Source organism: Myxocyprinus asiaticus, chromosome 29, assembly GCF_019703515.2.
Source record: "Myxocyprinus asiaticus isolate MX2 ecotype Aquarium Trade chromosome 29, UBuf_Myxa_2, whole genome shotgun sequence".
NCBI lineage: Eukaryota > Metazoa > Chordata > Actinopteri > Cypriniformes > Catostomidae > Myxocyprinus > Myxocyprinus asiaticus.
The window spans coordinates 24,479,130-24,505,588 of NC_059372.1; the positions used below are offsets into that span (position 1 = coordinate 24,479,130).

At 38.3% G+C, this 26,459-nt stretch overlaps 1 protein-coding gene across 3 annotated transcripts in view; it reads right to left on the minus strand.

Moving 5' to 3' along the window:
• LOC127419685 (solute carrier family 2, facilitated glucose transporter member 1-like) overlaps positions 1-26,459 on the minus strand; it is a 55,448-nt gene that overhangs the window by 10,452 nt on the left and 18,537 nt on the right. For 2 of the 3 annotated variants that reach the window (XM_051661291.1, XM_051661293.1), the window contains one exon: positions 639-734. In XM_051661291.1, the coding sequence (XP_051517251.1) occupies positions 639-734 (96 nt within the window). Of the gene's footprint in view, positions 1-638; positions 735-5,405; positions 5,613-26,459 lie in introns of those variants that run through there. The other variant, XM_051661292.1, reaches the window with a different exon arrangement.

The following is a 26,459-nucleotide window of genomic DNA, read 5'->3' on the forward strand; positions in this document are numbered from 1 at the left end:
TGCATACATCTTATATATGTGTTTTACATTTATTACCATATGTCAGATTTCTGTATAGTTAAATTTTATGCTTGCCCTTGTATGGACTGGAAGAGACACTGGCACTGGACTACTGTTATAAGAATCTCCTCGTAAGAGATTCTAACAGTAGTGTTTTTCTAATTATTATAGAGCTCTTCACATGTGAATCAGCATATCTTAACAGACTATACTAGGAGGATTAATCCCATATGGAGTTTACAGCTAATTTAAAATGAGCTGTATTACATAATATCAATAATGTCCAAACATTAACACTGCTATAAAAATGAATATTATGGTTAATTAATTAGATGTATCAAATTCTGTAGGTGAACATCAAATTTTAAGTCATTGTTCAGCTATGTCTTTGTTTTGTAAGGTTCTGTCTTATTGTCTAATGGTGTCTAACATCTCATGATCATATAATTATTAAGGGTTGTGGTGAATCATTTACTCAGTAGATACAGTATGAAGGAAACAGAGATCTGTTTAGCTGAGTATCATATGTATCATCTTAAAATTATCTTATACATTATCCATTTATCAAAATCAAGATGCTGATATATAAGTGCTTATATGAGAGTTCATGTGTCTGCAGTATAAGTTTAAGCATTCACCTTCTGAGGGGCATTGATGACACCTGTGTTGTAGCCAAATTGCAAGGAGCCAATCACAGCTGTACAAACAGCCATCATCAGTGGGAACGTCACATGCTATAAGGGTAGAGGAGAAAATAAATGGTTTATTTTGGCTTTCAATCAATATGAATCCTTCTGAATAAATGCTTTATAGAACTACATAGAAAGTACTGCTGTTTATATAAAAAAATGAAAGTCTATTGTGGCCATTTTTGCTGATAAATGCCTACATGAATTAAACAATATGCTATATAAAAGCTAATTTTAGACTTATAATCCAACACAATGTTTATTTCTTAGATCAGAACAAAAACTAAAGAGGAGTTGAAAGGGTAAGTGCAGAAGCAGTTTTTTACTTAGTCATGAACCAATACAATAGTCAGTTCAAACTGATATGGCCCTTGCATGTATTTTAGAGCTTTGCTGTAGGTTTAATGTAAATAAAACATCAAATAGTTTGCATTACTGGAATTATTTTGATATATTATACTAGCTTGAGCAATGGTTTGAACAATGGTTCAGTTTATTCCACAAAAATGTGGACTCACCATGAGATTATCTGAGCCATTAATGCACTAACATGTAAGATGCTGAATGAGGGGAAACCTTGTTGCTTTTTCAGTGTAATCCTATTACAGATCTGGGAGCACCTGAAACCACACACGCACACAAAGTCCATGGCTACTCCAGCTCCATTCCACTCAAACAGTTGCAGGCTTTTACATAACACTCTCAACAGGCCTTTGAAAACAACATGAAGATGCTGTGAGTATCAGCACGTAGAGTCAGATTAACTGTGTAAAATGTGACTGCTAACACTGGCATGTGAGTTTGTACTTGCTTTGAAGCATTCATACTCTGCATAATACCTCAGTCTATATTAAGAGCCTTGTTCAGTCATAATTGAAGCACAAACCTACCTGTATTTACTAAATCTCAGTGACCTAATTTACTGATTTAATAGAAATTCCACATGAACTCAAAGTTCCAATGAAATTCCCTTTTGATATCTAAAACATACTGTATATCATAAATCGACTGATGCAAAATAGGCTATATGAAAACCACAAAACTCTAACCATAATGTTTGAGAATATAAGCATGTAGTATTCTGAGTATACAATGCTCTATCCATCATAGGCAACAGGTGACAAACACCAGTTATTTTTAAGGCCTAAGTAGGTTACATCAGTGGCCTTTTAATGGCATTTTAATCTGGTTTCCTATCTATTGCTGGACTGCTGGGAATTTGCAAACATTCCCTCTCCCTACCAAGCTGCTGGAGGCAACAGATAGATACTGCTTTAGAAGATTCATGATGGGCCAGTTGCTTTCTCTGGCTGGCATAGTCTACTGCTCTCACTTGAGGAGGGCCAGGCAATTAGCCACAGACTGTAACATGTGCTGACATGTAATGGGTAATCCTTGTTAAAGGTTATATAACACAGTCAATATAGGTTAATATATGCAATGCATTGCAGTTATTGTAAAAATGTACATAGGTAGTTGACACATAACATGTCCATGAAGTTTTTTAATCAACATCAATATTTTAGGTTATAAATTCTACAGTGGCAAGAAAAAATATGTGAACTCCTAGGCTAATGAAATCAACAAAAGCTAATTAGAGTCAGGAGTTGGCAAACCTGGCATTCAATTAATGAAACGATATTGGAGGTGTGGGTTAGAGCTACTTTGACTTATAAAAAGCACTCAATCAGTTTGCTATTCACAAGAAGCATCTACTGACGAGGACAATGCCTCGCAAAAAACAGATCTCAGAAGACCTATGATACAGAATTGTTGCATTGCATAAAGCTGGAAAAGGTTACTAAGTTATCTCGAAAAGCTTAGATATTCATATGTCCACATTTAGACAAATTGTCTATAAATGGAGATGATTTATTACTGTGGCTATTTTCCCTAGAAGTGGCCGTCCAGCAAAGATGACTCCGAGAGCACACTGCAGAATGCTCAATGTGGTAAAAAAGAAGCCTAGAGTGACAGCTAAAAACTTGTAGGAATCATTGGAACTAATTTACATCTCTGTTCATGAGTCTACTATACAGAAAACATTAAACAGGCATGGTTGTCCATGGCAGGACACCACAAAGGAAGCTGTGGCTTTCCAACAAAAACATAGTTTGCCAAAGACCACCTTGGCACTCCACAATGATACTTGGAAAATGTTTTGTGGAATGATGGGATACACTTTATTTTTACAGTGTCCTTGTTACAGTGTAATTACACATAAGTACTGAGTAATATTAATAAACAACATGTACTTACTACAGGTTTATGTTTAGGGTTTGATTTAGGGTTAGTTGCTTGTAATTATGCATAATTAGCAAATTATGAAACTAAGGATGAATTGTTTTGGAAGAACACGCAGCACTATGTATGGCGTAAAAAGGGCACCGCATACCAACACGCAAACATCATCCCAACGGTAAAGTACGGTGGAGGGAGCATCATGATTTGGGGGCAGTGGTGGCTCAGTGGTTAAGGCTCTGGGTTACTGATCAAAAGGTCAGGGGTTCAAGCCCTAGTACTGCCAAGATGCCACTGTTGGGCCCTTGAGCAAGGCCCTTGACCCAATCTGCTCCAGGGGCGCTGTATCATGGCTGACCCTGCACTCTAACCTCAGCTTAGCTGGGATATGTATATGTGCAAATGTATAATATAATATGTGATAAATAAATTAAATTAAAATTAAATTAATTAATTAAATGATTTGGGGACACTTTGCTGGTTCAGGGCATGGACCGCTTGCCATCATCAAGGTAAAAACTTTTATCAAGATATCCTACAGGACAATGTCATGGTGGCTCTGTGCCAGCTAAAGCTCAGTAGAAGTTAGGTGATGCAGCAGGACAATGACCCTAGACATAGAAGTAAATCCACTACAGAAAAGTAAATCCACCCTTTGGAGTGGCCCAGTCAGATCCCAGACCTTAACCCAATAAAGATGCTGCGGACTAACCTCAAGAGAGCTTCTGAATGTTGTGCAGGTCTAATCCGCAGCTACCGGAAATGACCAGTTACTAAATCAAAGGGTTTGCTTACTTTTTCCACAGCACTGTGAATGTTTAACGAGATGTGCTTTATAAAGACATGAAAAATTATAATTGTAGGTGTTGGTAGCTTAAGCACCATCGTGTTTGTCTATACTTGTGACTTTGATGAAGATGAGATCAGATTTTTTGACATACTTTTTCTTGCTACTGTATATGAATGTATAAGGCTATTATACAAATGTAAAAGTTGATTGGTCGTCACTTCTTTGCTTTTCACCATTTTATCAACTTTTTGCCCTGCAGTGTGACAAATTAAGTTTTAAAAATAATTTTATTCCATGTAGTCGCTTAATTTATATAGTCAAAATCTGCATACATAATTATACTGTAAAAGACGTAGCAAAATGCAGTTTAAAATAGTTTTAGATAGAGTATAGTAAAGCATATCACACCGCAGGTCAAAAGTATTTCATGTCTACTATCCCTGTGTAAAATAAAAACAAAATCTTCAATGTTCACTAGATATATGTGGCCTCAAGTGCTATAAACCTTATTATAAAACTGCAGTAACAGACATCACAATTGTATGTTTTTTAAGAGACATAATGAAATTAATACTGAAAAAATATATTGAAGTGAGGCAGAATTAGACAGAAAAATCAATCTAGGATTAGATGTTCATTAAAACACTCTCATCTGTTTGCAGCGGAGAAAATATAAATGTTTGACCATCTCCAGAAAACTACATGAATCACAGAAAACTATAATAAATACTTAATTATGTCTTCCTAAACAACTATACAGGCCACGGTTTCTCCTCAACAGTGTCAACCTGAAAACAAGCCAAATTTCACAGATTCCTTAGAAGAGATTAACATTCCCAATGAAATGAACAAACAGAACATTAATGAGCAATGCATGGTCCACTGAGTCCACTGAAGCAAATGTGTTTAGACTTGAAGAGTTTACAGCAGCACCTTTTCTTTAACCCTTGCTCAATAATGAGCAGTAGCCTCCTGATGAGCTTTAACACACCATTATAATAAACATAGTTTCATGGTTCAGGAAAATGGGTCATACATTTTGCGAGTACAGTTAACAAGTACCAAGTACTGTTTGATTCAACAAAAATATATATTTCATGTCAATGTACAGTATAGTACATCATTGGCAATTCAGATCATCCACGTGGATGTGACATATTATATTGTGTTTGAACAAACATCTTGAGGTAATGATACATTTTGTTGACATTTGGTATATACTATAAAATGTGAAAATGTGCAATATTGTTACTTTAAGTAGTTTTTCCCCACCTGATTTGGTCCTTAAATTTACCAGTTAATTCAGATGTTGCCACACGAAGCATTTTAGATGGCCTGTCAAACGTTTTTTTTTTTTGTTTGTTTTTTTTTATGTTTTTCTAGTAAAAAAAAAAAAAAAAAAAGAAAAGAAAAGAAAAAAAATCTTGACATTAAACTGACATCTAGCTTTGCTTTTTGATTAGAACGCTCAACAAATTCAGATATCAATCATCCAATCTTGGATGTGTTAGTTGTTCACCTAAACAGAAACAATTCACTCCAGTTCCATTTCGAAAATGGTAGGCTATACAAACTAACCAACATAAATTAAGATTTGTAATTATATTCACTATGCGTACCGTTGTGATCCACTACACAAGAGTTACTAAGGCTATAGTTTAACCAACTCAGCAATATTGTATTACCTTTTTATCGGACTCCATGTGTCAGGTAAAAAAAAAAAAATGTTTTTTTTTAATAAAAACTTTAAAAGAAAATGTATTTTCTTCTTTTCGTTTTTGTTTAAAAATGCAGTTTTAAAGTCCGCTTAGCAAAAAAGCATACATTTAATATCCGTAGTGTATCCCAATTGTCATCTTGAAAGAAGACCTAATCTCTAATGCAAGTTGTTCTTATTCTGTCACTCAACCTCAACTACGTGCAAAGGGCTTCTGCTGCCATCAGCGGAGTAAAGCGGTTAATATAAATCTCATAACAAAGGCTCTGATTGGTTGTTGCTTGGTTACGTCTGACAGTGTGGCGATGTGTACACAGGCATGTTTGGAAATGGGCACACCGATTGGCTGCACGTATTCAATGGAGTGACGTAATGTTATCGACTTTTAATCGTTGAAATCTGAAAAAAATCCTGAAAGCGTGTTTATAGACTTGCAAGAGAGTGGTGGACACAGATAATGTCCAGTGCTGGGTAGATAACTTATGAATTGTAACATGGTACGGATTACAAATCATGACTAAAAATGCAATCAGTAAAGTAATCTCTTGGATTATATTTTTGGGGTAATCTAATCTGGGTAATCTAATCTGATTACTTTTAGATGACCTAACCCTTGTTTATTTGATGTCATATGCATTTGAATAGAATAATCTATAGAATTGTTGACACTACAAATTACTAATAGATTCTCTAAAATTGTAATCAGATTACTTTATTTAGTTGATTGAAAAAGTAATAGCATTACCAATTACTTTACTTAGTTACATTCTAAAACAATTTTCCGCTCAACAAATTCAAAACATTGTCTATATTTCTTTCTTGTTCATTGTTACACACAAGTCGTACACTCAGCACCTCACATTTCTCCTTAACAAGCCTAAAGCCTACTTTGTTCAGTCACTTCCTGTTCCAATTGCTGCCGGCACGCTGCAAGAGTGTTTGTAGCTTGCTAGCCTGCTTAGCATTGCTTATTCTTATACGGTCATCGTTTTATCCTAAGCAATCCATGCTTAGGGTTTTTCTGCTTTTCTACTGTTTCAACTGCGTGTATTTTACTGCGCACACCCGTTTTCTCTCCTTCTTCTCTCCGCTTGTCTACATCTCGCATCTCGTCTGCGTCCATTTGTTTCCTCCTGTGTTTTACATGGATTATTGCATCAGTCTCAAACATCTACTGATCAGGAACCACATCGAACCACATCGATCTCAAATCCTCGCCACACAAGAAGAACCATAACAACAACAACAACAACAACAACAACAACAACAACAAACAATTGCTGTAAATTATGGCACCCACTCATGTTATTTCTTCCTGCATTGCATGCCACATGTTTACTATAGCTTCTTCCGTCAGCAGAAAGGAATTCACATAAATGTGAATGTAAGGAATTAGTCAGGCTGACGGAGAAGATAAATGAGTTAGAGAAACACATCGGAACGCTAGTGGAGGTCAATAAGAAAGAGAAGCCGGTAGATACTGTTTCGGATTCGGGTAGAATAGCGAGAAACACACACATTTTGGTTCCGGCTGAAGAGCCCCCGCAGCAGGGCGTTTGGGTGACGTCTCTGCGGCATACTCGCTCAGCAAAGCACCACACCACAACACCACTCTCCTGTTCCTGTTAGGGTTTCCAATCGATTCTCCCCACTCAGTGATGCACCCACTGAAAATCCTGTTGAAAGAGCCTTAATAATAGGTGATTCTATTGTAAGGAACATGGAAATAGAGACTCCACCCACTATTGTTAAATGCATTTCGGGGGCTCGTGCGTCTGACATCAGATCAAATTTACAAGTGCTGGCTAATGCTAAATGTAGATTTTCTAAAATTGTTATTCATGTCAACACTAACAATATCCGGCTTCACCAATTGGAGATCACTGAAGATAATGTTAAAGAGGTGTGTGAATGTGCAAAAAAAATGTCAGACACTGTAATATGCTCTAGCCCCCTCCCTGCTCGTCGTGGTTATGAGGTTTATAGTAGATTGGGCCAAGGTCAGGAAGCAGACAAACTGGCTGATCTAAACGTCTGCTAGCTGCCTTGAGACATCACACAGGACACTAAACTACAACACATAGAGACAGTATCACCTAGATATCATATAGAGACTGTGTCTGTTCCCTGAAGTACCAAACACAAACCCCTCACTAAATCATTTAGAAAAAATGTGATTAAGGTCAAACTTGAAAGAAAAAAAAAATAATAATTTGAAGATAAACATTATATAAAAGGTAGGGCTACTAAACATTAGATCTCTTTCTACCAAAACACTAATTGTAAATGAAATGATTACAGATCATAGCTTGGATGTGCTCTGACTGAAACCTGGCTGAAACTGGATGCATATATTAGTTTAAATGAATCTACTCCCTCAAGTTATTGTTATAAACATAAGCCTTGTCTGAAGGGTCGAGGAGGAGGTGTTGCTACAATTTACAGTGAAGTTTTTGGTGTTACTCAGAGGACAGGATATAAGTTTATGTCTTTTGAACTAATAATGCTTAATGTGACACCGTCAGATATAAATAAAAAAATCTCTGTTGTCTTTTGCCCATGCAACAGTATATAGATCACCCGGGCTATACTCAGATTTCCTTGGTGAATTTGCTAATTTTCTATCAGAACTAGTAATTAATGTAGATAAAGCTTTAATTGTTGGTGACTTCAACATTCACATAGATAATGAAAATGACACATTGGGATTAGCATTTATCAATATTCTCAACTCTCTTGGAGTCAGAAAAAAAGTTGACAGGACCAACTCATCGCCATAATCAAACACTAGATTTAATTCGGTATGGAGTTGATGTTGATACTATAGAAACTGTACAGCAGAGTGATGACATCTCAGATGATTACCCCATCTCTTGTTTACTGCAATCAGCTAATGTCACTCAATCTACACCATGCTATTGTTCAGGTAGAACTATTCTTTCGACCACTAAAGATAGCTTCACTAATAATCTTCCAGAATGGTCTCACATACTCAGTGAGCCAAAAAGTTTAGAAGAACTTGATGTAATAGCAGAAAATATACAGTCTTCTCTAGCACTCTTGATAGTGTCGCCCCCCCTTCGATTAAAGAAAATCCAAGAAAAAAGCCCTGCACCATGGTACAATGATCACATTCATGCTCTCAAGAGAGCAGCTAGGAAAATGGAGTGCAAGTAGAAGAATACAAAATTAGAGGTATTTCACGGTGCATGAAATGATAGTGTCTGTAGCAACAGACAATAAAAGCTGCCAGGTCAGAATATTTTAGCAAACTCATAGAAAATAACAACAATCCTAGGTGTTTATTCATTACTGTTGCTAAACTGGTTAGGAATAAAGCATCGACTGAACCATACTATTGTGCTGCGGCGGAATATAATGACTTCATGAATTTCTAAAATTTCTATAAACTTGTAACTATACAATCAACTGTCACAGCACCTCAGAAAACAGTGTCTCAATTTTCCTCATGAGCAACTTCAATCCTTCGCTGTCATAGGTCAAGAAGAGCTAACAAAACTTATAAAAAATTCAAAAGCTACAACATGTTAGATCCAATACCAACTAAGCTCTTTAAAATGGTATTCCCTGTAATCTCAGAACCTCTTAATATTATTAACTCCTTGCTATCCTCAAGACATGTCCCAAGAAACTTTAAAATGGCAGTTATCAAACTGCTTATTACGGTTTTTCTCGATTGCTTAAACACATTTCTTGAAATTATGCCTCCTTTTCTCAAAACTCTAAACACAAATCCATAACTTCTCACCCAATTCCCCAAACGTCCTATTTTCAGGTCAAAATGAATCCACTCAAAACCATTCAATCTTGCTGAAAAAAACAACTTTGCCCTCAAAAACACACACTACAACATAGTCTTACACACTGGTGAGATAAATTCAAAACAATACTACAAAAACCGGTAATAAGTTATGTTGCTTGTGGTTCTCTCCCTCAAAAACCTTTTCACATGATGAACATAAGACACAACAAATGTATACATTTGTACATTTTTTATTCCTTAATGTACTGTACAGTACAATACACCAAACAACACAAATTATTCTGCCCCAGCATCCCATCTTTTGTCTGGGACAGGCTCTTGTCAACATCACAGCCTATATTGGCCTTAGCCAGGCAGCAAGGGTAAAATCCTCTTGCATGCCTGATCCACCCCTGGCACGCATCAACTGAAATGTCTAGGCAGGCTTCTTCCATGGCCTGGAGGAGGTGAACATGGATGCGAGGTTCTCGGTCATACACTTTCCACCGCCATGCCGAAAAAAATGCAGGCAGAAAGATGTTGGAAAACCTCGGGTTATTGGTAAACCAGTCACAAACCAGAGCAGCACGATGGAAGCTGACGTTATCCCAAACAACAACGTAGCGAGGCTGCTCTGGTTGTGCTGGCTCCCTCTGGTCAAGCTGGAACACACGCTCTCTTAGACCATCAAGGAAACCAAGGAGAAGCATAGTGTTATAGGGTCCAAGAATGGCATGGCGGTGGAGTACCCCTCATTGGCTGATGGCCGTGCACAGTGACGTTCCCTCCTCGCTGGCCAGGGACATTCACAATAGTCCGATGGCCAATTATGTTCCTCCCCCTTCTTTTGGTCAAGTTAAATCCAGCCTCATCAACAAAAATAATCTCATGGGGAACAGGCCGGCCTTCAATCTCAAAGATTCTCTGCAAAACACATGAAACACAGTAGAGTAAATGACTACCCTGAAACACAGTTCAAGAGGGCACAAATGGCAGACCACCATATGTACTTTGTGCTACAGTATAAACAGCTGTACTGCTATACTGTGATGGTACACAATACTTCATACAGTATAAAAACTCATACTTGAACATATTCCAGACATTGGTCTTTCACTCTGTCAAAGTTTTGTTCGAAAGGGACGCGGTAGGCCTGTTTCATCTGGAACCTGTGCTTTTCGGAGGATACAATCAATTGTGGAGAGGCTGATGGCATTTATCCCTCGACATTTGTGATTGTCTTCAATCACTCTCCTTTGAATCTCTCGCAGGCGGATTACATTGTTGGCAATGACCATATTTACCAGCTCCCTCTCTTGCTCCTCCGACAAAAGTCTTAGCCTGCCTCCACCAGGTGGTCGTCTGTGTCCTACAAAAATAGAAGTAATGATTACTGTAACATTCTTTTCACAAAATGGAAGTATACAGAAACTTTATGTGAGGCAATTTGATGCATTTCTTTTTATTAGTATAGTGCAACAGCTACAGTACATGTATGTGTTGTAACAGCACAGAGTACAGCACTCAAAAGTTACAGTAGAGAGCAGTCTGAAATACACCTACCTGTTTTCCTCCCTGAAGATTCTTATGATCAAGGCAACGGTGAAGCAACTCAAGTTTGGCTGTACTCGTTGCCCAGCCTCCCTCATAGTCATAACATGGACAAGGACATGGTCAACTAGAGTGGCACAAATTTCATCCTAGACAGCTTGTCTCCTTGCCCTTGCCCTTCCTCCTCCTCAACGTCTTCCTTCATGTCTCTCGGGATTCATTGTTCCAAAACTGAATGAACTGACTCAGGCCCTTTTATCTATCTATTGAAGGTTCTGACTGGTGTGTGATCAGTTTTGACTCTTAGTGTTTCCACCTGGGTAATTGTGTGCTAATTGAGCTCAAGCTGTGCTGACTTGAGTGAACAATACTGAATGCTAGTGCTTTCTAAATGACCACATGGTGTAGGCAATGAGAAATGAAGGGATTTGTGTGTAGAGTTTTGCAGTAACAGTTCAACAAATCTGACTCATGTGTCAAAACAGGGGAATAGTGTTTAGGGAAATGGGTGTGCTTTTTGATAAATGCCGTTATGGTTTTGAAATTTTAGTTCAAAAGCCTGGTTATAGTGTTTAAGCAATTGAGAAAAACTGTAAGAAGCCACAGCTTGATCCTGGAGAATTGGCAAATTACAGACCAATTTCAAATCTACCATTTATGTCAAAAATACTAGAAAAGGTAGTGTCCTCCCAACTATGTTCATTTCTACAGAGAAATGGTAAATATGAACATTTATCTTCTTATCATCTGATCATGGCTGCATTTCTCTTCTAGTGCTTTTAGATCTTAGTGCTGCCTTCTACCTGATAGATCATGACATTCTCTTGAATAGGCTGGAGAATTATGTTGGCATTAGTGGACTTGCATTAGCATGGTTTAGGTCCTATTTATCAGGCCACTACCACTTTGTATGTGTAAATGAGGAATTGTCAAATCAAACAAAAGTTAAGTATGGAGTGCACAGGGATCAGTTTTAGGGCCTCTGCTTTTCTCCTTATACATGCTTCCCCTGGGAGATATTATCAGGATTATGGAATAAGTTTCCACTGTTATGCCGATGATACCCAACTTTATATTTCTTCTAAACCCAATGAAAATTCACAAATCTCCAACTTAGCAGAGTGTATCAATGAAATCAAAGATTAGATGGCCAGAAATTTCCTTCTACTCAATTCCGACAAAATAGAGGTACTAATTATTGGACCAAAAACCTCTAAAAATAAGCTGCTAAAATATAATTTGACTCTCGATGGATGTACTGTTACATCATCATCAACAGCGAAGAACTTAGGTGTTATATTTTATACCAATCTGTCCTTTGAAAATCATATTTCCAATGTTTGTAGAACAGCATTCTTCCACCTCAGAAATATTGCTAAGTTATGACACATGCTCTCTGTTGCTGATGCGGAAAAACTAATTCATGTGTTTATGACCTCAAGACTAGATTATTGTAATGCATTACTGCGAGGATGTCCAGCAAGTTCAATAAAAAACTTCAACTGGTTCAAAATGCAGCTGCCAGTGTGCTGACTAGAACCAAGAAGTATGATCATATTAGCCCCATTTTATCATCGTTACATTGGCTACCTGTTAAATTTTGTATTCATTTTAAAATTCTGTTAACTACATACAAAGCTTTGAATGGTCTAGCTCCACAGTACTCAAGTGACCTTCTGACACGCTATATTCCATCACGTTCATTACAATCACAGAATTCTGGCTTGTAAATAGTTCCTAGAAAATCAAAATCCACAAAAGGAGGTAGATCCTATTTGGCTCCTAAACTATGGAATAGTCTCCCTAACACTGTTCGGGACGCAGACACACTCACTCAGTTTAAGTCTAGACTAAAGACTAAAGATTTAGCCAGGCATACTCCTAATTTATCCATCAACTCACAATTAGGCTGCTTTAGTTAAGTCTGCTGGAACCAGAACATCTATCATGATCTTCATATCCCGAAGTTACCAGAGCCGGCCAGATCCAGCTCCGTACCTGCTTGGTGTCGGACTCCACTGCTATGTGTCTCTGAGTGATGACGACTAAATGTAGCTGGTGCTAGCCAGACATCACTTCAGTCTTTTACAATGGACTTCAGAGGATGAACTGATGCCAACTCCAACTGTAAGACATCAGATACTTCATATGCCACTGCCTGAACCTTGGACTTAGGATGGACCCCACCGAACCTCACCGAAATGACCTGCCGGTTGAACTGCGATGCACCTCATTGATCTCTGCCTGCATCACCTTTGTCTATTGATGAACTACACTCTTGAAATGGAATACATAGACTATCATTTAACTGCCAACAAAAGCCTTCATCAGCCAACTAACAAAGGACAATGCATCTATGTGAACTTCTGCAGTTAATCCAGGATTGACTTCAAAAACATTAGTCATTAATCTTACAGTTCATGAAAAAAATCTTTTTTTTAAACACTGGACCATAACACTTACTTAGTTTACTAATCTTAAACCATGACCTGCACTGCATATAAATAACTAATATTGGCATTATATGCTGGATAGCCAGAGGGGAACCGGCCCTCACAGTGAGCCTGGTTTCTCCCAAGGTTATTTTTCTCCATTAACCAACATCTTATGGAGTTTTTTGTTCCTTGCCACAGTTGCCTTCAGCTTGCTCATAGGGGTTCTAAATACAATTATTATTTAATTTATATACACAATTTACAATAATATTTAATCAAACTACACAATGATCACTAAGACTTTACAGATATTATGGTTTCATTTTTTTTTAATGCAAGATTTTCTGTAAAGCTGCTTTGAAATTATGTGTGTTGTGAAAAGCACTATACAAATAAAAATGACTTGACTTCACAAAATGACTCGTTATGGGGCCTTAATTCGTATATTCTACATAAATAATATATAAGAAATAAGAATTAATTGAAAATCAGTACTGTAATCTGATTACAATAATTAAAAATGTAATGCATTACACAATTTTTTTAACTAAAAAAGTAATTAGATTACAGCAATTAATTACTTTGTAATTGGATAACACCAGGAGTGGCTCATCTATATGGGCAGGTAGGGCAGAGCCCCACGTAAATATTAATTCACTTGAAAACATAGATCCATACGATACACTGCCAATAATGTAATTTGTTTGCCTCTAAATGTATTTGAAATTTGAATATGTATTTAAAAGCAGACCTAGTATAAGTTTGTATTCTTTTTTTAAGTCGTAAAGTAGCTGAAAGCTCTGTTACACAGTGTTTGATATACAGGTGCATCTCAATAAATTAGAATGTCGTGGAAAAGTTCATTTATTTCAGTAATTCAACTCAAATTGTGAAACTCCTGTATTAAATAAATTCAGTGCACACAGACTGAAGTAGTTTAAGTCTTTGGTTCTTTTAATTGTGATGATTTTGGCTCACATTTAACAAAAACCCACCAATTCACTATCTCAAAAAATTAGAATACATAAGACCAATAAAAAAAACATTTTTAGTGAATTGTTGGCCTTCTGGAAAGTATGTTCATTTACTGTATATGTACTCAATACTTGGTAGGGGCTCCTTTTGCTTTAATTACTGCCTCAATTCGGCGTGGCGTGGAGGTGATCATTTTGTGGCACTGCTGAGGTGGTATGGAAGCCCAGGTTTCTTTGACAGTGGCCTTCAGCTCATCTGCATTTTTTGGTCTCTTGTTTCTCATTTTCCTCTTGACAATACCCCATAGATTCTCTATGGGGTTCAGGTCTGGTGAGTTTACTGGCCAGTCAAGCACACCAACACCATGGTCATTTAACCAACTTTTGGTGCTTTTGGCAGTGTGGGCAGGTGCCAAATCCTGCTGGAAAATGAAATCAGCATCTTTAAAAAGCTGGTCAGCAGAAGGAAGCATGAAGTGCTCCAAAATTTCTTGGTAAACAGGTGCAGTGACTTTGGTTTTCAAAAAACACAATGGACCAACACCAGCAGATGACATTGCACCCCAAATCATCACAGACTGTGGAAACTTAACACTGGACTTCAAGCAACTTGGGCTATGAGCTTCTCCACCCTTCCTCCAGACTCTAGGACCTTGGTTTCCAAATGAAATACAAAACTTGCTCTCATCTGAAAAGAGGACTTTGGACCACTGGGCAACAGTCCAGTTCTTCTTCTCCTTAGCCCAGGTAAGACGCCTCTGACGTTGTCTGTGATTCAGGAGTGGCTTAACAAGAGGAATACGACAACTGTAGCCAAATTCCTTGACACGTCTGTGGGTGGTGGCTCTTGATGCCTTGACCCCAGCCTCAGTCCATTCCTTGTGAAGTTCACCCAAATTCTTGAATCGATTTTGCTTGACAATCCTCATAAGGCTGCGGTTCTCTCGGTTGGTTGTGCATCTTTTTCTTCCACACTTTTTCCTTCCACTCAACTTTCTGTTAACATGCTTGGATACAGCACTCTGTGTACAGCCAGCTTCTTTGGCAATGAATGTTTGTGGCTTACCCTCCTTGTGAAGGGTGTCAATGATTGTCTTCTGGACAACTGTCAGATCAGCAGTCTTCCCCATGATTGTGTAGCCTAGTGAACCAAACTGAGAGACCATTTTGAAGGCTCAGGAAACCTTTGCAGGTGTTTTGAGTTGATTAGCTGATTGGCATGTCACCATATTCTAATTTTTTGAGAGAGTGAATTGGTGGGTTTTTGTTAAATGTGAGCCAAAATCATCACAATTAAAAGAACCAAAGACTTAAACTACTTCAGTCTGTGTGCATTGAATTTATTTAATACACGAGTTTCACAATTTGAGTTGAATTACTGAAATAAATGAACTTTTCTACGACATTCTAATTTACTGAGATGCACCTGTAGATATTCAAGCATGTGGAGCAGAGAGTCTGTTGCCCTCCCGAACTCCACAGCGCCCCTCAGTTTTCCAATAGAAATCTGTTGTCAAATATGGTTCTGCGACGAGCCCTCATTGAGACTCATTGGGGCAGAAAATAATCTGCCCATAAACATAGTAGGTAATTTTAGTATTAGTACGTATCAGGAGTGTGACAGATTGCAAACATGGCGAGCACTATCGATGAATGTGTATGTAACAGCGTGTCGTTTCTACTGCAAATTCAAGACAAATTGACCATCAAACAAGCTTGGTCCTGACAAGCCAGACATAAAAAATTGTTTGGCAATAAAAAGATTAGGGTAGGTGATATGACATTTTATGAAGACAAATTGTATGTCAAAAAGCTTTGGCTCTTGAAATTGTTTTTTTTTTTTTTTTTTTTTTGTATTGTGGAAATGTGTAAATGGCATTTAGACAGTTCTGTTTCTCTCCCTCTCCTCCCTGGGGTTTTTCAACAACACGTAACATTACAAAATAACATTTGATTTAGATTTTGGTCTACAACAAGTCAACATTTTAAGATAAAGCATTCTTATTTAGAAGAATCAACATTTTGTTCAAAGGGTACTGCCTTGTGATGGAATAATTCAAGGACACCATCTATTGTGTCAGCGGGATTCTGTTTGAATAATGAGTTGAACGAGTTGAATAATGTAAAAAAAAGAAAGAAAAAAAAGAGCAAGATCTGCCCCACCTACACGTGGTCACGAGCCACTGTTCCATTTCACCCAACACTGGTTGACAAAATGTTGCTTAAATGCATTTAGGAAAACTTATTTAATGAATAAACAAATTTGAATTGTTGTGATGTTTTGTGTTTGCACTTACAGAGTCATGAAACACAAAAACAAATTTTAACAGATATGTAGGAAAGAAGGTAGAAAAAATTAGAAGACGATTTTTTTAACTTTCATTGTCCATTTTTTTTTTTTTTTTTTTGCCGAGTGGCGAGTGGAGTGTTGTCCGACCTGGGGGGTAGTGTGAGTGTTATATCGTCCTACCTGGGATGTTCTACATGCCTCTAGAACCGCGACTGCTCTGAAAGCCAACAATGCAAGCCAATATTGTTTGCATGGCTATGGTTGCCAACCTCTGACTTGACAGGATGGGGACAGAGTAGAATTAAATTAAAAGGTCATCCATTACAAGCACGTGCATGTGCAAGAGAAAGGTTTCAATTAAAAGTTTACTTTTAAAAACTCTCTTTAAAGGACATGTTTCTGTCTTTAGAATCCTGAGCACTGATCAAAATGGCACTGCATGTCTGCCAAATTAAATGCTGTTGTAATCAAACAGAGTTTATCTTTTGTTTGATTTGAAAGGAAATACACTAATACATATTAAATCATTCATAGTATTGTTGATGGTTGCCATGATGAAGGATGAGAATGTTTAAGGACATGATACTTTAATCCTCTGGTCATGTGACCTCTGAGCTTTCAGCAGCTGAAACGTGGCTGAGTGCACCACTCTCTCTGACTCACCTTGGCATGACTGGAAACTCAATCCGTCTCAGCTTTGTGTTCATTTGTACTATCCTCCTATTCACTCATTTGAGCTTTACAATGCCTATGGCCTCGTCTGATCACAATACTGTCTCACAACATTAAGATCTTTTATGTGTGGCTGTAGGACCTTTAAATAGCCTACTACAAAACTGGCACAACAGGTACATTGCATTTAAGGAACTTTGTGTATTTTCATTTCATAAAATCTTGTAAATGAAGTATTTATTTAAATACAGATGATAGTTCAAGTGTTAATTAAGGGTCTTTTGAAACATTGGAATACTGAGATGGGTTAGAGCAGGGCTATTCAGATCCATTCCTGGAGGGCCACTGTCCTACAGAGTTTAGCTCTGACCTTAATCCAACACACCTGAATGAGCTAATCAAGGGCTGCATCCCAATGCTAAAAATGCCTTTGTAGGCTGTATTCTGAAGGAGGAAGGCATCAAGGCATGATTGAATTCAATATTTGTGGAACATCCTGTGTACTGTGATCCCATCATCTGCTTGATTTCTGAAGGCAGCATAGATGTACAGTATCCCTGAATTGGCTATATAACTGTACCAACAGCTGGTGTGGCTGCCATCGCATCTGGTGGATGCTGCACACTGATGTTGGGTGAGGAGAGTCCCCTGTTCTGTATGTAAAGTGCTTTGAGTGTATTGTCAGAAAAGTGCTATATGAATATAAAATTAATTAATTCAATATCCTTCACTCTCTTTGATATTCCACCGTCTTGTACGTGGTTTGGCATTTGGTTGAAAGAAGACAAATTCCATCAATTGGAGCGGTTGAAAACAGTGAATTGTTTTATAAATGTCCAACTTAAGACTCAATTGCTACCAAAGAATTAGCACTGTATTACTAAGGCAACATCAACATTAATTTGTCTGAAACCTCCGTTTTCAGTTTTTTTCATTGTTTTACAAAGTATGGTGTTATGGAGAGCGTTTTTAAAAGTCTCTGTTTTTGGTGGAGGAAAATGTTGTTTCAGTGTGGATGAAAGACAACGTTTGCAGTCGCGGCTTGCCTTCGTAAGAAAGCAAGCCACCCCAGTGGCTCCCCGTCTCGGTCCTTCTACCTACGGGTATGATGCCAGCGCGGTTAGCACTGGGGGCGATTTGGGGACCTCAATGGGACCACCTCCGCCGGGTATCCCCCCACGGACCTCCCATTCCCCAGCACGCTCGTCTGCCCTGATCGGGCTTCCGGATGAGTCCGCCGGCTCGTCTCACGGCGAGTTCAACCTCTTGTTCGGACGAGAGAGGGCTCATCCAGTCGGACGTGGAAGCCTCAGCTGGGCTTCCCCCCTCGGGTACGGTCACCCAGTCACAGGCTGATGTGGAGATGACGGACATGCTTTCCCGGGCAGCCGCGAGCGTTGGGCTAGAGTGGAACCCTCACGGCTCGATGATTGGTTCCTAGGCCCGTGGCGCCGCTCACAGCCACGCCCCGCCCCAGTTCCTTTCTTCCTGGAAGTGCACGAGGAGCTGACAAGGTCGTGGGAGGCACCTTTTACTGCCCGGTCCCGATCTTTCAGCTCTCCTGCCCTCACTACCCTCCATGGTGGGGCAGCCAAGGGGTATTCGGTGATCCCCCAGTGGATAAGGCGCTCGCGGTGCACCTATGCCCGCCTTGCATAGGTGCCTTGACCAGTGGTGCCTCTCAATCAGACATTTGCAGAGCAGCGGGCTGGGCAACACCCAACACCTTTGTGAGGTTCTACAATCTCCGGGTTGAGCCGGTTTCGTCCCATGTAGTGGCAGGCACAAGCAGGTAAGTCCGGGACAGCTGGCCGGGTGTATCGCTTGCGCATAGTGCCTTTCACCTCCCCTGAGCTGAAGACGTGTGCTGTTGACTCCCAGTAGTGTTCACAAAGTATGTTCCCTGGATAAATTCCTCCGAGCCCTGTGGCAGACGAGTTTGTGGAGAAACTCGCTGCCGGTTAGGTACACGTGCTAACTAAGCCCTGTACTGGGGTAGGTGCTCCGCATGTGTTGGTTCCCCATAGGTGACCCCATGCGACGTATGTCTTCCGCTGATTCGTTTCCCTGTTGGTAAACTGCGTCTTCCTTGAGCAGAGGCCCCTCTGCCTCAGTCACCATGTTTGTAGAAACTCCTCCCTCGTTGGGTAGGACCTACCATGGGACTTCTCCACATGACATACTTCCGACAAGGCTCGGCAAGACCATGTGACGGATTTCCACTCAAACCCCCTCCACCGAAAACGTTGGCATTAAAAACATTGTCCATTACCGCATACTTTGAAAAATGATGACGTTACGTAACTGAAAACTGAGTTTTCAAGCAAAAATGGATTAGTGTGGATAAGGCCTAAATATTTGCTTGGTTATTGCCACATCTACACTAATACGTTTTCGTTTGAAAATGTGTTGGTTTTGCTACATTTACATCTCTCGTACAGACTAGAGTGGTGTTTTCCTCGACCGGAAAATGAGATTTTCGAGAGAGTTCTCTAGTACCACATACTTTGGTATTTTTGCCACTATGTTTGATTGCTCACATCTTAAAAATGCATAAAGGCTTTTGCATGTGTTTTGGTGTACTTCTATTACTTTTTGTAACCAAAAAAATGACGTCATCGTGAGCAACAACTTGCTATAAATAAATCGTTTGGCCCAAAGAAAACGGGGCTGCATGGCAAGTTTGCTAGGATTGAAAATGTTTTATTTATTTGTAACAAGTTGTTGCTCACAGTGACGTCATTCTGATGTTTACAAAAAGTCGTAGAAGTACACCTAAAACACTGCAAACACTTTCTGCCTTTTTAAGATATGAGCAATCAAACATAGTTTGTGTTTTTTTTGTGGGGGGGAGGGGGGGTCAACCTGTATAATGAAATGTATTTGTGCATTTTGATGCGTTTGATGGACAAAACCCTTCCAAACACATAGTGACATGTTTATATGACACACAATGACATGAAACTGACAACAGACTTTTCTAACTTAAACAGATTAGTGTGGATGTGGCTTTAGATCATTAGACATGATGCAATGGTGAAACCAGTTTCCTTACAAGGAACCTTCATGCACTAAATGCTGCCTGTGAAGCCTTTGACAGACAGGCAGTGAGGCAGCAAGGCCTTATCCTTAGCTTTCAGACTCAGCCACTATCGTGAAAATTACAGGCAGAAGTGTAAGTGCAGAGTTGTAACTAAACTCAACAGGATGACGGGCTGAATTTGAATGGCCATGGGTTAGACAGTGGACTAGTTTTGGGTCAGCCAGTTCACAATGTTCAAACAGAGAAAGCCGGGCCTGAGCAAGGCTTGACCAATCTGATCAGGCTAGCATCCACCCCACCATCTCGTTGTGTCCTCATCTCTGCCATCTCCATTATCCTTGTTGACACTGTTATTTAGCCTCATGGCACTGAATGAAAGAGCACCTTCTTGTGGATTAAATGGAAACTTTTACACTAACAATGATGGAACATTAGGACACAGATTAATGGAGAGGCCCATTCCAACTACAGAGGAGAGAAGCCTTGTGTTTTTTGCCTCGAGTAATACTGTACCCCCCTCTTCATGGTCCAATTAGTGGCTTGTCTACCCATAGAAATCTGTGAAACAGATAATGAGCCTTTTACAAAGAATTCACTTGGAGACCGAAGGCAACAAAAGCAACGCAAGCCCCTGTGCAATGGCAGAAATTCCAGTTCTGACATAGCTGTGTATATCTGTCTTCATGGCCTGGTCATTCAATCCAGCCTGGTGGACAACTGCAGAGGTACAATAGTAGGCCAAGTCTAAATGAAAATGCTTTTTGTTTTGGATATAACTGAAGAATTTGGATTAGTGTTAGAAACCATTAATCCCTTTGAAAATAGGATTACAGTAAATGTTTTATTAGGACAGTGTTAATAAGTACTGCAGGCAGAATTTGTGACCACATTCTGTGACTATGAAAAATTTGTAGCAGTTGTGACTATACGTTGTTGGAAACATGTCTTGCACACCAAAACGACGACAACAGAAGAAATTATTTTACTTTTAAGCTGCAATTCATTTAATAATTTTTAGTGTTAATGTTTTTCTGGGTTGAATTATGCCCACAGTTAAATGTATTAGGTTCTGCAGTCTGTTTACTGCTTCAGTGTAAATAAAGGCCATTCAATTATATATTATATCCTGAAATATTATATAGGTTTACATACATAACGTATCCTGATCACCATGGTAGTTCACTTTAGAGCTGGTCAGTACTGATCATGCTATGTTAGAATAGCCTTACTGCTCTACCAACAATTATTTCATGATGTACTTCCAAGTATGTCTGCCCAAAGTCGAAACTACAAGGAAAAATACAAGGTTTCACTTTTGATGTTTTGAATTTAAGTTAAGTTCATGGAAAAGAATGATGAAAATCATCCCACACAAAAGAAAAAAACATTAAAATGTTTCATTAAAAAGTATCATCAGTTTGAATAGAAGGATAATTGTCTATAATGACTTTAATTAGTAGCCAGATACACTAAATACTGTACTGTTACACTAAATACTGTACTGTATATAGTGTGCATGTTCACTCACCGGCCACTTTAATACGTACACCTGTACATCTAATTATTCATGCAATTATCTAATCAGCCAATCATGTGGCAGCAGTGTAATGTATAAAATCATGCAGATATGGGTCAGGAGATTCAGTTAATGTTCACATCAACTATCAGAATGGGGGAAAAATGTGATCTCAATGATTTAGACCATGAAATGAATGTTGGTGCCAGACGGGCTGGTTTGAGTATTTCTGTAACTGCTGATCTCCTGAGATTTTCACGCACAACAGTCTCTAGAGTGTAAAGATAATGGTGCGAAAAACAAAAAACATCCAGCGGGCGGCAGTTCTGTGGGTAAAGACGACTTGTTAATGACAGAGGTCAGAGGAGAATGGCCAGACTGGTCTAAGCTGACAGGAAGGTGACAGTAACCCAAAAAACCACACGTTACAACAGTTCTACGCAGAAAAGCATTTCGGAACGTACAACACGTCGAACATTGAGGCGGATGGTCTACAGCAGCAGAAGACCTCTCTGGGTACCACTACTGTCAGCTTAGAACAGGAAACTGAGGCTGCAGTGGGCACAGGCTTACCAAAACTAGACAGTAGATGATTGGAAAAACATCGCCTGGTCTGACAAATCTGGATTTATGTGGAGGTACACAAATGGTAGGCCCACTGCAGCCTCAGTTTTCTGTTCTTGGCTGACAAAAGTGGAACCCAACGTGGTCTTCTGCTGTTGTAGCCCATCCGCCTCAAGGTTTGATGTGTTGTGCATTCTGAGATGCTTTTCTGCACACTACAATTGTACAGAGTGGTTATCTGAGTTACCATAGCCTTTCTGTCAGCTCGAACCAGTCTGGCCATTCTCCCAACAAGGGGTTTCCGTCCGCAGAACTGCCACTCACTGGTTGTTTTTTGTTTTTTGCACTATTCTCTTTACACTCTAGAGACTGTTGTGCATGAAAATCCCAGGAGATCAGCAGTTACAGAAATACTCAAACCAGCCCATCTAGAACCAACAATCATGCCACGGTCTAAATCACTGAGATCAAAATTTTTCCCCATTCTGATGGTTGATGTGAACATTAACTGAAGCTCCTGACCCATATCTGCATGATTTAATACATTACACTGCTGCCACACGATTGGCTGATTAGATAATCGCATGAATAAGTAGGTGTACAGGTGTACCTAATAAAGTGGCCAGTGAGAGTGTGTGTGTATGTATGTGTGTGTGTGTGTGTGTGTGTATATATATATATATATATATATATATATTACATACATACATACACACACTCTGTATATATAATGATTTAAGCTATTTCATTACACATTTTTATCAAATTGAACTGAGTATTTTTTTAACAAAATGTAATTATTAAAACCTATTAAATTAATTTTGTTTAAAATTACACAGTTGAATTTGATGTAAATTTGTTATGAAATTGAAATGTGTAAACCTTAAAAATAGGCTTACAATTTTTTTGAGTTTTAAACATTTTTTCCTCAATTAAGATTAAGCATGTATTTTGCATCAGTCTACACTGAAATGTATAAATTGAGCTGAAATAAGAAATATTTCAGATTAACGAGCAGGTCAAATATTACATTTAAAAGGACAAAGCAGACAATGAGAGATGTCTTTTTTTTTTTTTTGTATAATGCTGCCCTCTAGTGAACTGTTTAGAGTGAAAAGGTGTGTTAGACGTGAGGTACAGTAGTGGCCAAAAATATTGGCACCCATGGTAAATAAGAGCAAAGAAGGCTGTGAAAAAAAGAAATCTGCATTTTTTTATCCTTTTGATCATTCATTTAAAAAAATTCACAAAAATCTAACCTTTAATTGAAGTAAAACAATTGAAAGAGGGGAAATATCTCATTATTAAATAAATATTTTTCTCTAAAACATGTTGGCCACAATTATTGGCACCCCTAGATATTCTTATGAGTAAAATATATCTGAAGCATATTCCCAATCATATTTTTTTTTTTTTTTTAGTGCACCTGGGTGACTAGGAACATGAAATTGTTCGGTCATGACTTCCTGTTTCACAGGGGTATAAATATGAGGTAACACACAGTCCAAATTCCCTTAATCATCAATAACAGTGGGTTAGACTAAAGAATAAAGTTCTGATGTGCTGCAAAAGGTTGCTGAGCTTCACAAAATGGGAAGTGGCTATAAGATAATAGCCAAAGCATTGAAAATGCCCATTTCCACCATCAGCGCAATAATTAACAAGTTCCAATCAACTGGAGATCTTAAGAATCGGCCTGGAAAAGGACGTGTGTCTATATTGTCTCCACACACAGTGAGGAGGATGGTTCAAGTGGCCAAAGAATCTCCAAGGAACACAGCAGGAGAATTGCAGAAATTTGTTGGGTCTTGGGGTCAGAAAGCCTAAAAAAAAAAAAACAATTAAATAAAATCAGACATCACCTACATTACCACAAGTTGTTTGTGAGGGTTTCAAGAAAAAAAGCCTCTGCTCTCATCCAGCAACAAACCCAAGGGTCTTCAGTTTGCCAGACACTACTGGAACTTCAAATGCGACCGGGTTCTATGATCATATGAAACAAAAAAAGAGCTTTTTGGCAGCAAACACCAGAGATGGGTTTGGCGTACACAGAGATGAAGTAGTACCCAATGCCCACGGTTAAATATGGTGCTGGATCTTTAATGTTGTGGGGCTGTTTTTCTGCCAGAGGTCCCTGACATCTTGTTTGGATACATGACATTATGGACTCTATCAAATATCAACAGATAAAAAATCTAAACCTGGCTGCCTCTGCCAGAAAGCTTACAATGGGCCCTGGTTGAATCTTCTAGCAGAACAATGATCCAAAACAAGCATCAAAATCAACACAAAAATGGTTCACTGACCACAAAATCAAGGTTCTGCTATGGCCATCATAGTCCCCAGACCTGAACCCCATAGAAAATTTGTGGGGTGAACTGAAGAGGAGAGTCCACCAACATGAACCTCTGAATTTGAAGGATCTGTAGAGATTCTGTATGGAGGAATGGTCTCAGATCCCTTGCCAGGTGTTCTCCAACCTCATTAGGCATTATAAGAGAAGACTTAGAGCTGTTATCTTGGCAAAGAGAGATTGCAAAAAGTATTGATTAAAAGGGTGGCAATAATTATGGCCAATGCGTTTGAGAAAAGTATTTATTTAATGAGATATTTCCCCTGTTTCAATTGGTTAACTTAAGTTAAGGGTTAGATTTTTGTGAATTTTTTGAATGAAAGATCAAAAGGCTAAACAATGCAGATTTTGTTTCACAGCCTTCTTTGCGCATATTTACCAAGGGTGCCAGTATTTTTGGCCACTACTGTAGGTGTAAACTAGGTCTAAAATACAGCCTCTATGTACAGTATGTGTAAAATATATAACATAAATACATATGTAAATGTGCTATTAAATATTAAATAAAATTAATGGCAAAAATAAATTAATGGCTATCTTGCCTGAATGAAATCACAATTCTGAACCAAGGTCATTTGAATTTTTTTAAATTAATATAGCTATTTTCACAATACACATCGTCACAAAGCAGCAAACAAGCTTATGTAAAAATGGCTTAAATAGTTGTAAAGTAGCCTAATATTTACAGTAGCATATTCAAGCATTGTGTGGTTTCACTTGAGCATTAATCGCATGACTTCTTTTAAATCTTTAAAGTCAAACTTAACTTCCCATTTTGTGCAGTAATGTAAAAGCAGTTTTGCCTTGTGCTTGCAACATTTATTTATTTATTTATTTATTTATTTTTGCACTGCTGAATTTGTCATTGTTTTAGGCATAATCAAAGCCACTTGAATTTTATGACCATGCTCAATTTTGCATGGAAGCAAGAATAACTTTAAATGTCATAAGGCCTGTTTTATTGGAGAGCACATTCATTTACTGTGCCTTGGTTCCATAAAAGCTCATACAAAAAAGGTCTTCCTCTTTACCAGGTTCCAAGAAAAACTGATCATTAATGGAAAAATGGTCCATTGTGTATTTGTAACATGCTACGAAGAGTGTCAGTTCACATTAACTTTTTTATACATGCAAGTTATTCAGCAGACATTAGTCTTAAAGTTATCAACTTATAATTAACTATCTCCCAAACTCTTAAAACTTAACAGTTCCCATTCAGAAATCTTGGTGTATGGGAATATACAGTATGTAAATCACATACTGTATATTAAATATATGTTTATATATGGTAATCACTAATAAAAAGTCACATACTTGTATATATGCAACATATATTTCAAAATACAAAAGAAATTGTCTTTCATATATGTAACATACTGTATATATTTTCCCAAATAGTTGAATTTAAATATATCTGCATACAGTATATGCTTAAATATATGAACTATAATTTTATATACATTTATATGTTCACATATGACCATATATGAGATTTCTACATGGGTTCCCGGAGTCCATTTTTTGTATCTCATTTATGGTTGCTGCGATTCAGTACATTTAGCAATCGTCGACAAGAGCTTTCATTGAAGATATAGGCTTCAAATAAAACAAAATTTAGAGAGCTATACAGCCTTATGAACTGTATATGGTGGTAAATTTTTGGTAGCTGATTCAAACTAAATACTATACTATGAAAATCACTGACAGCTCATCCACGTTATAGCGATCATCAGTGTAGGGATGTATCTACTCACGCCAGGGGCGTAGCAGTCATTTTAAAAGTGGAGGAGACACAGCTGTCAGTAGGTGGCTAGCTCAGACCCAACACTTACAGTGCGGTATTAATATATTACAGTATATA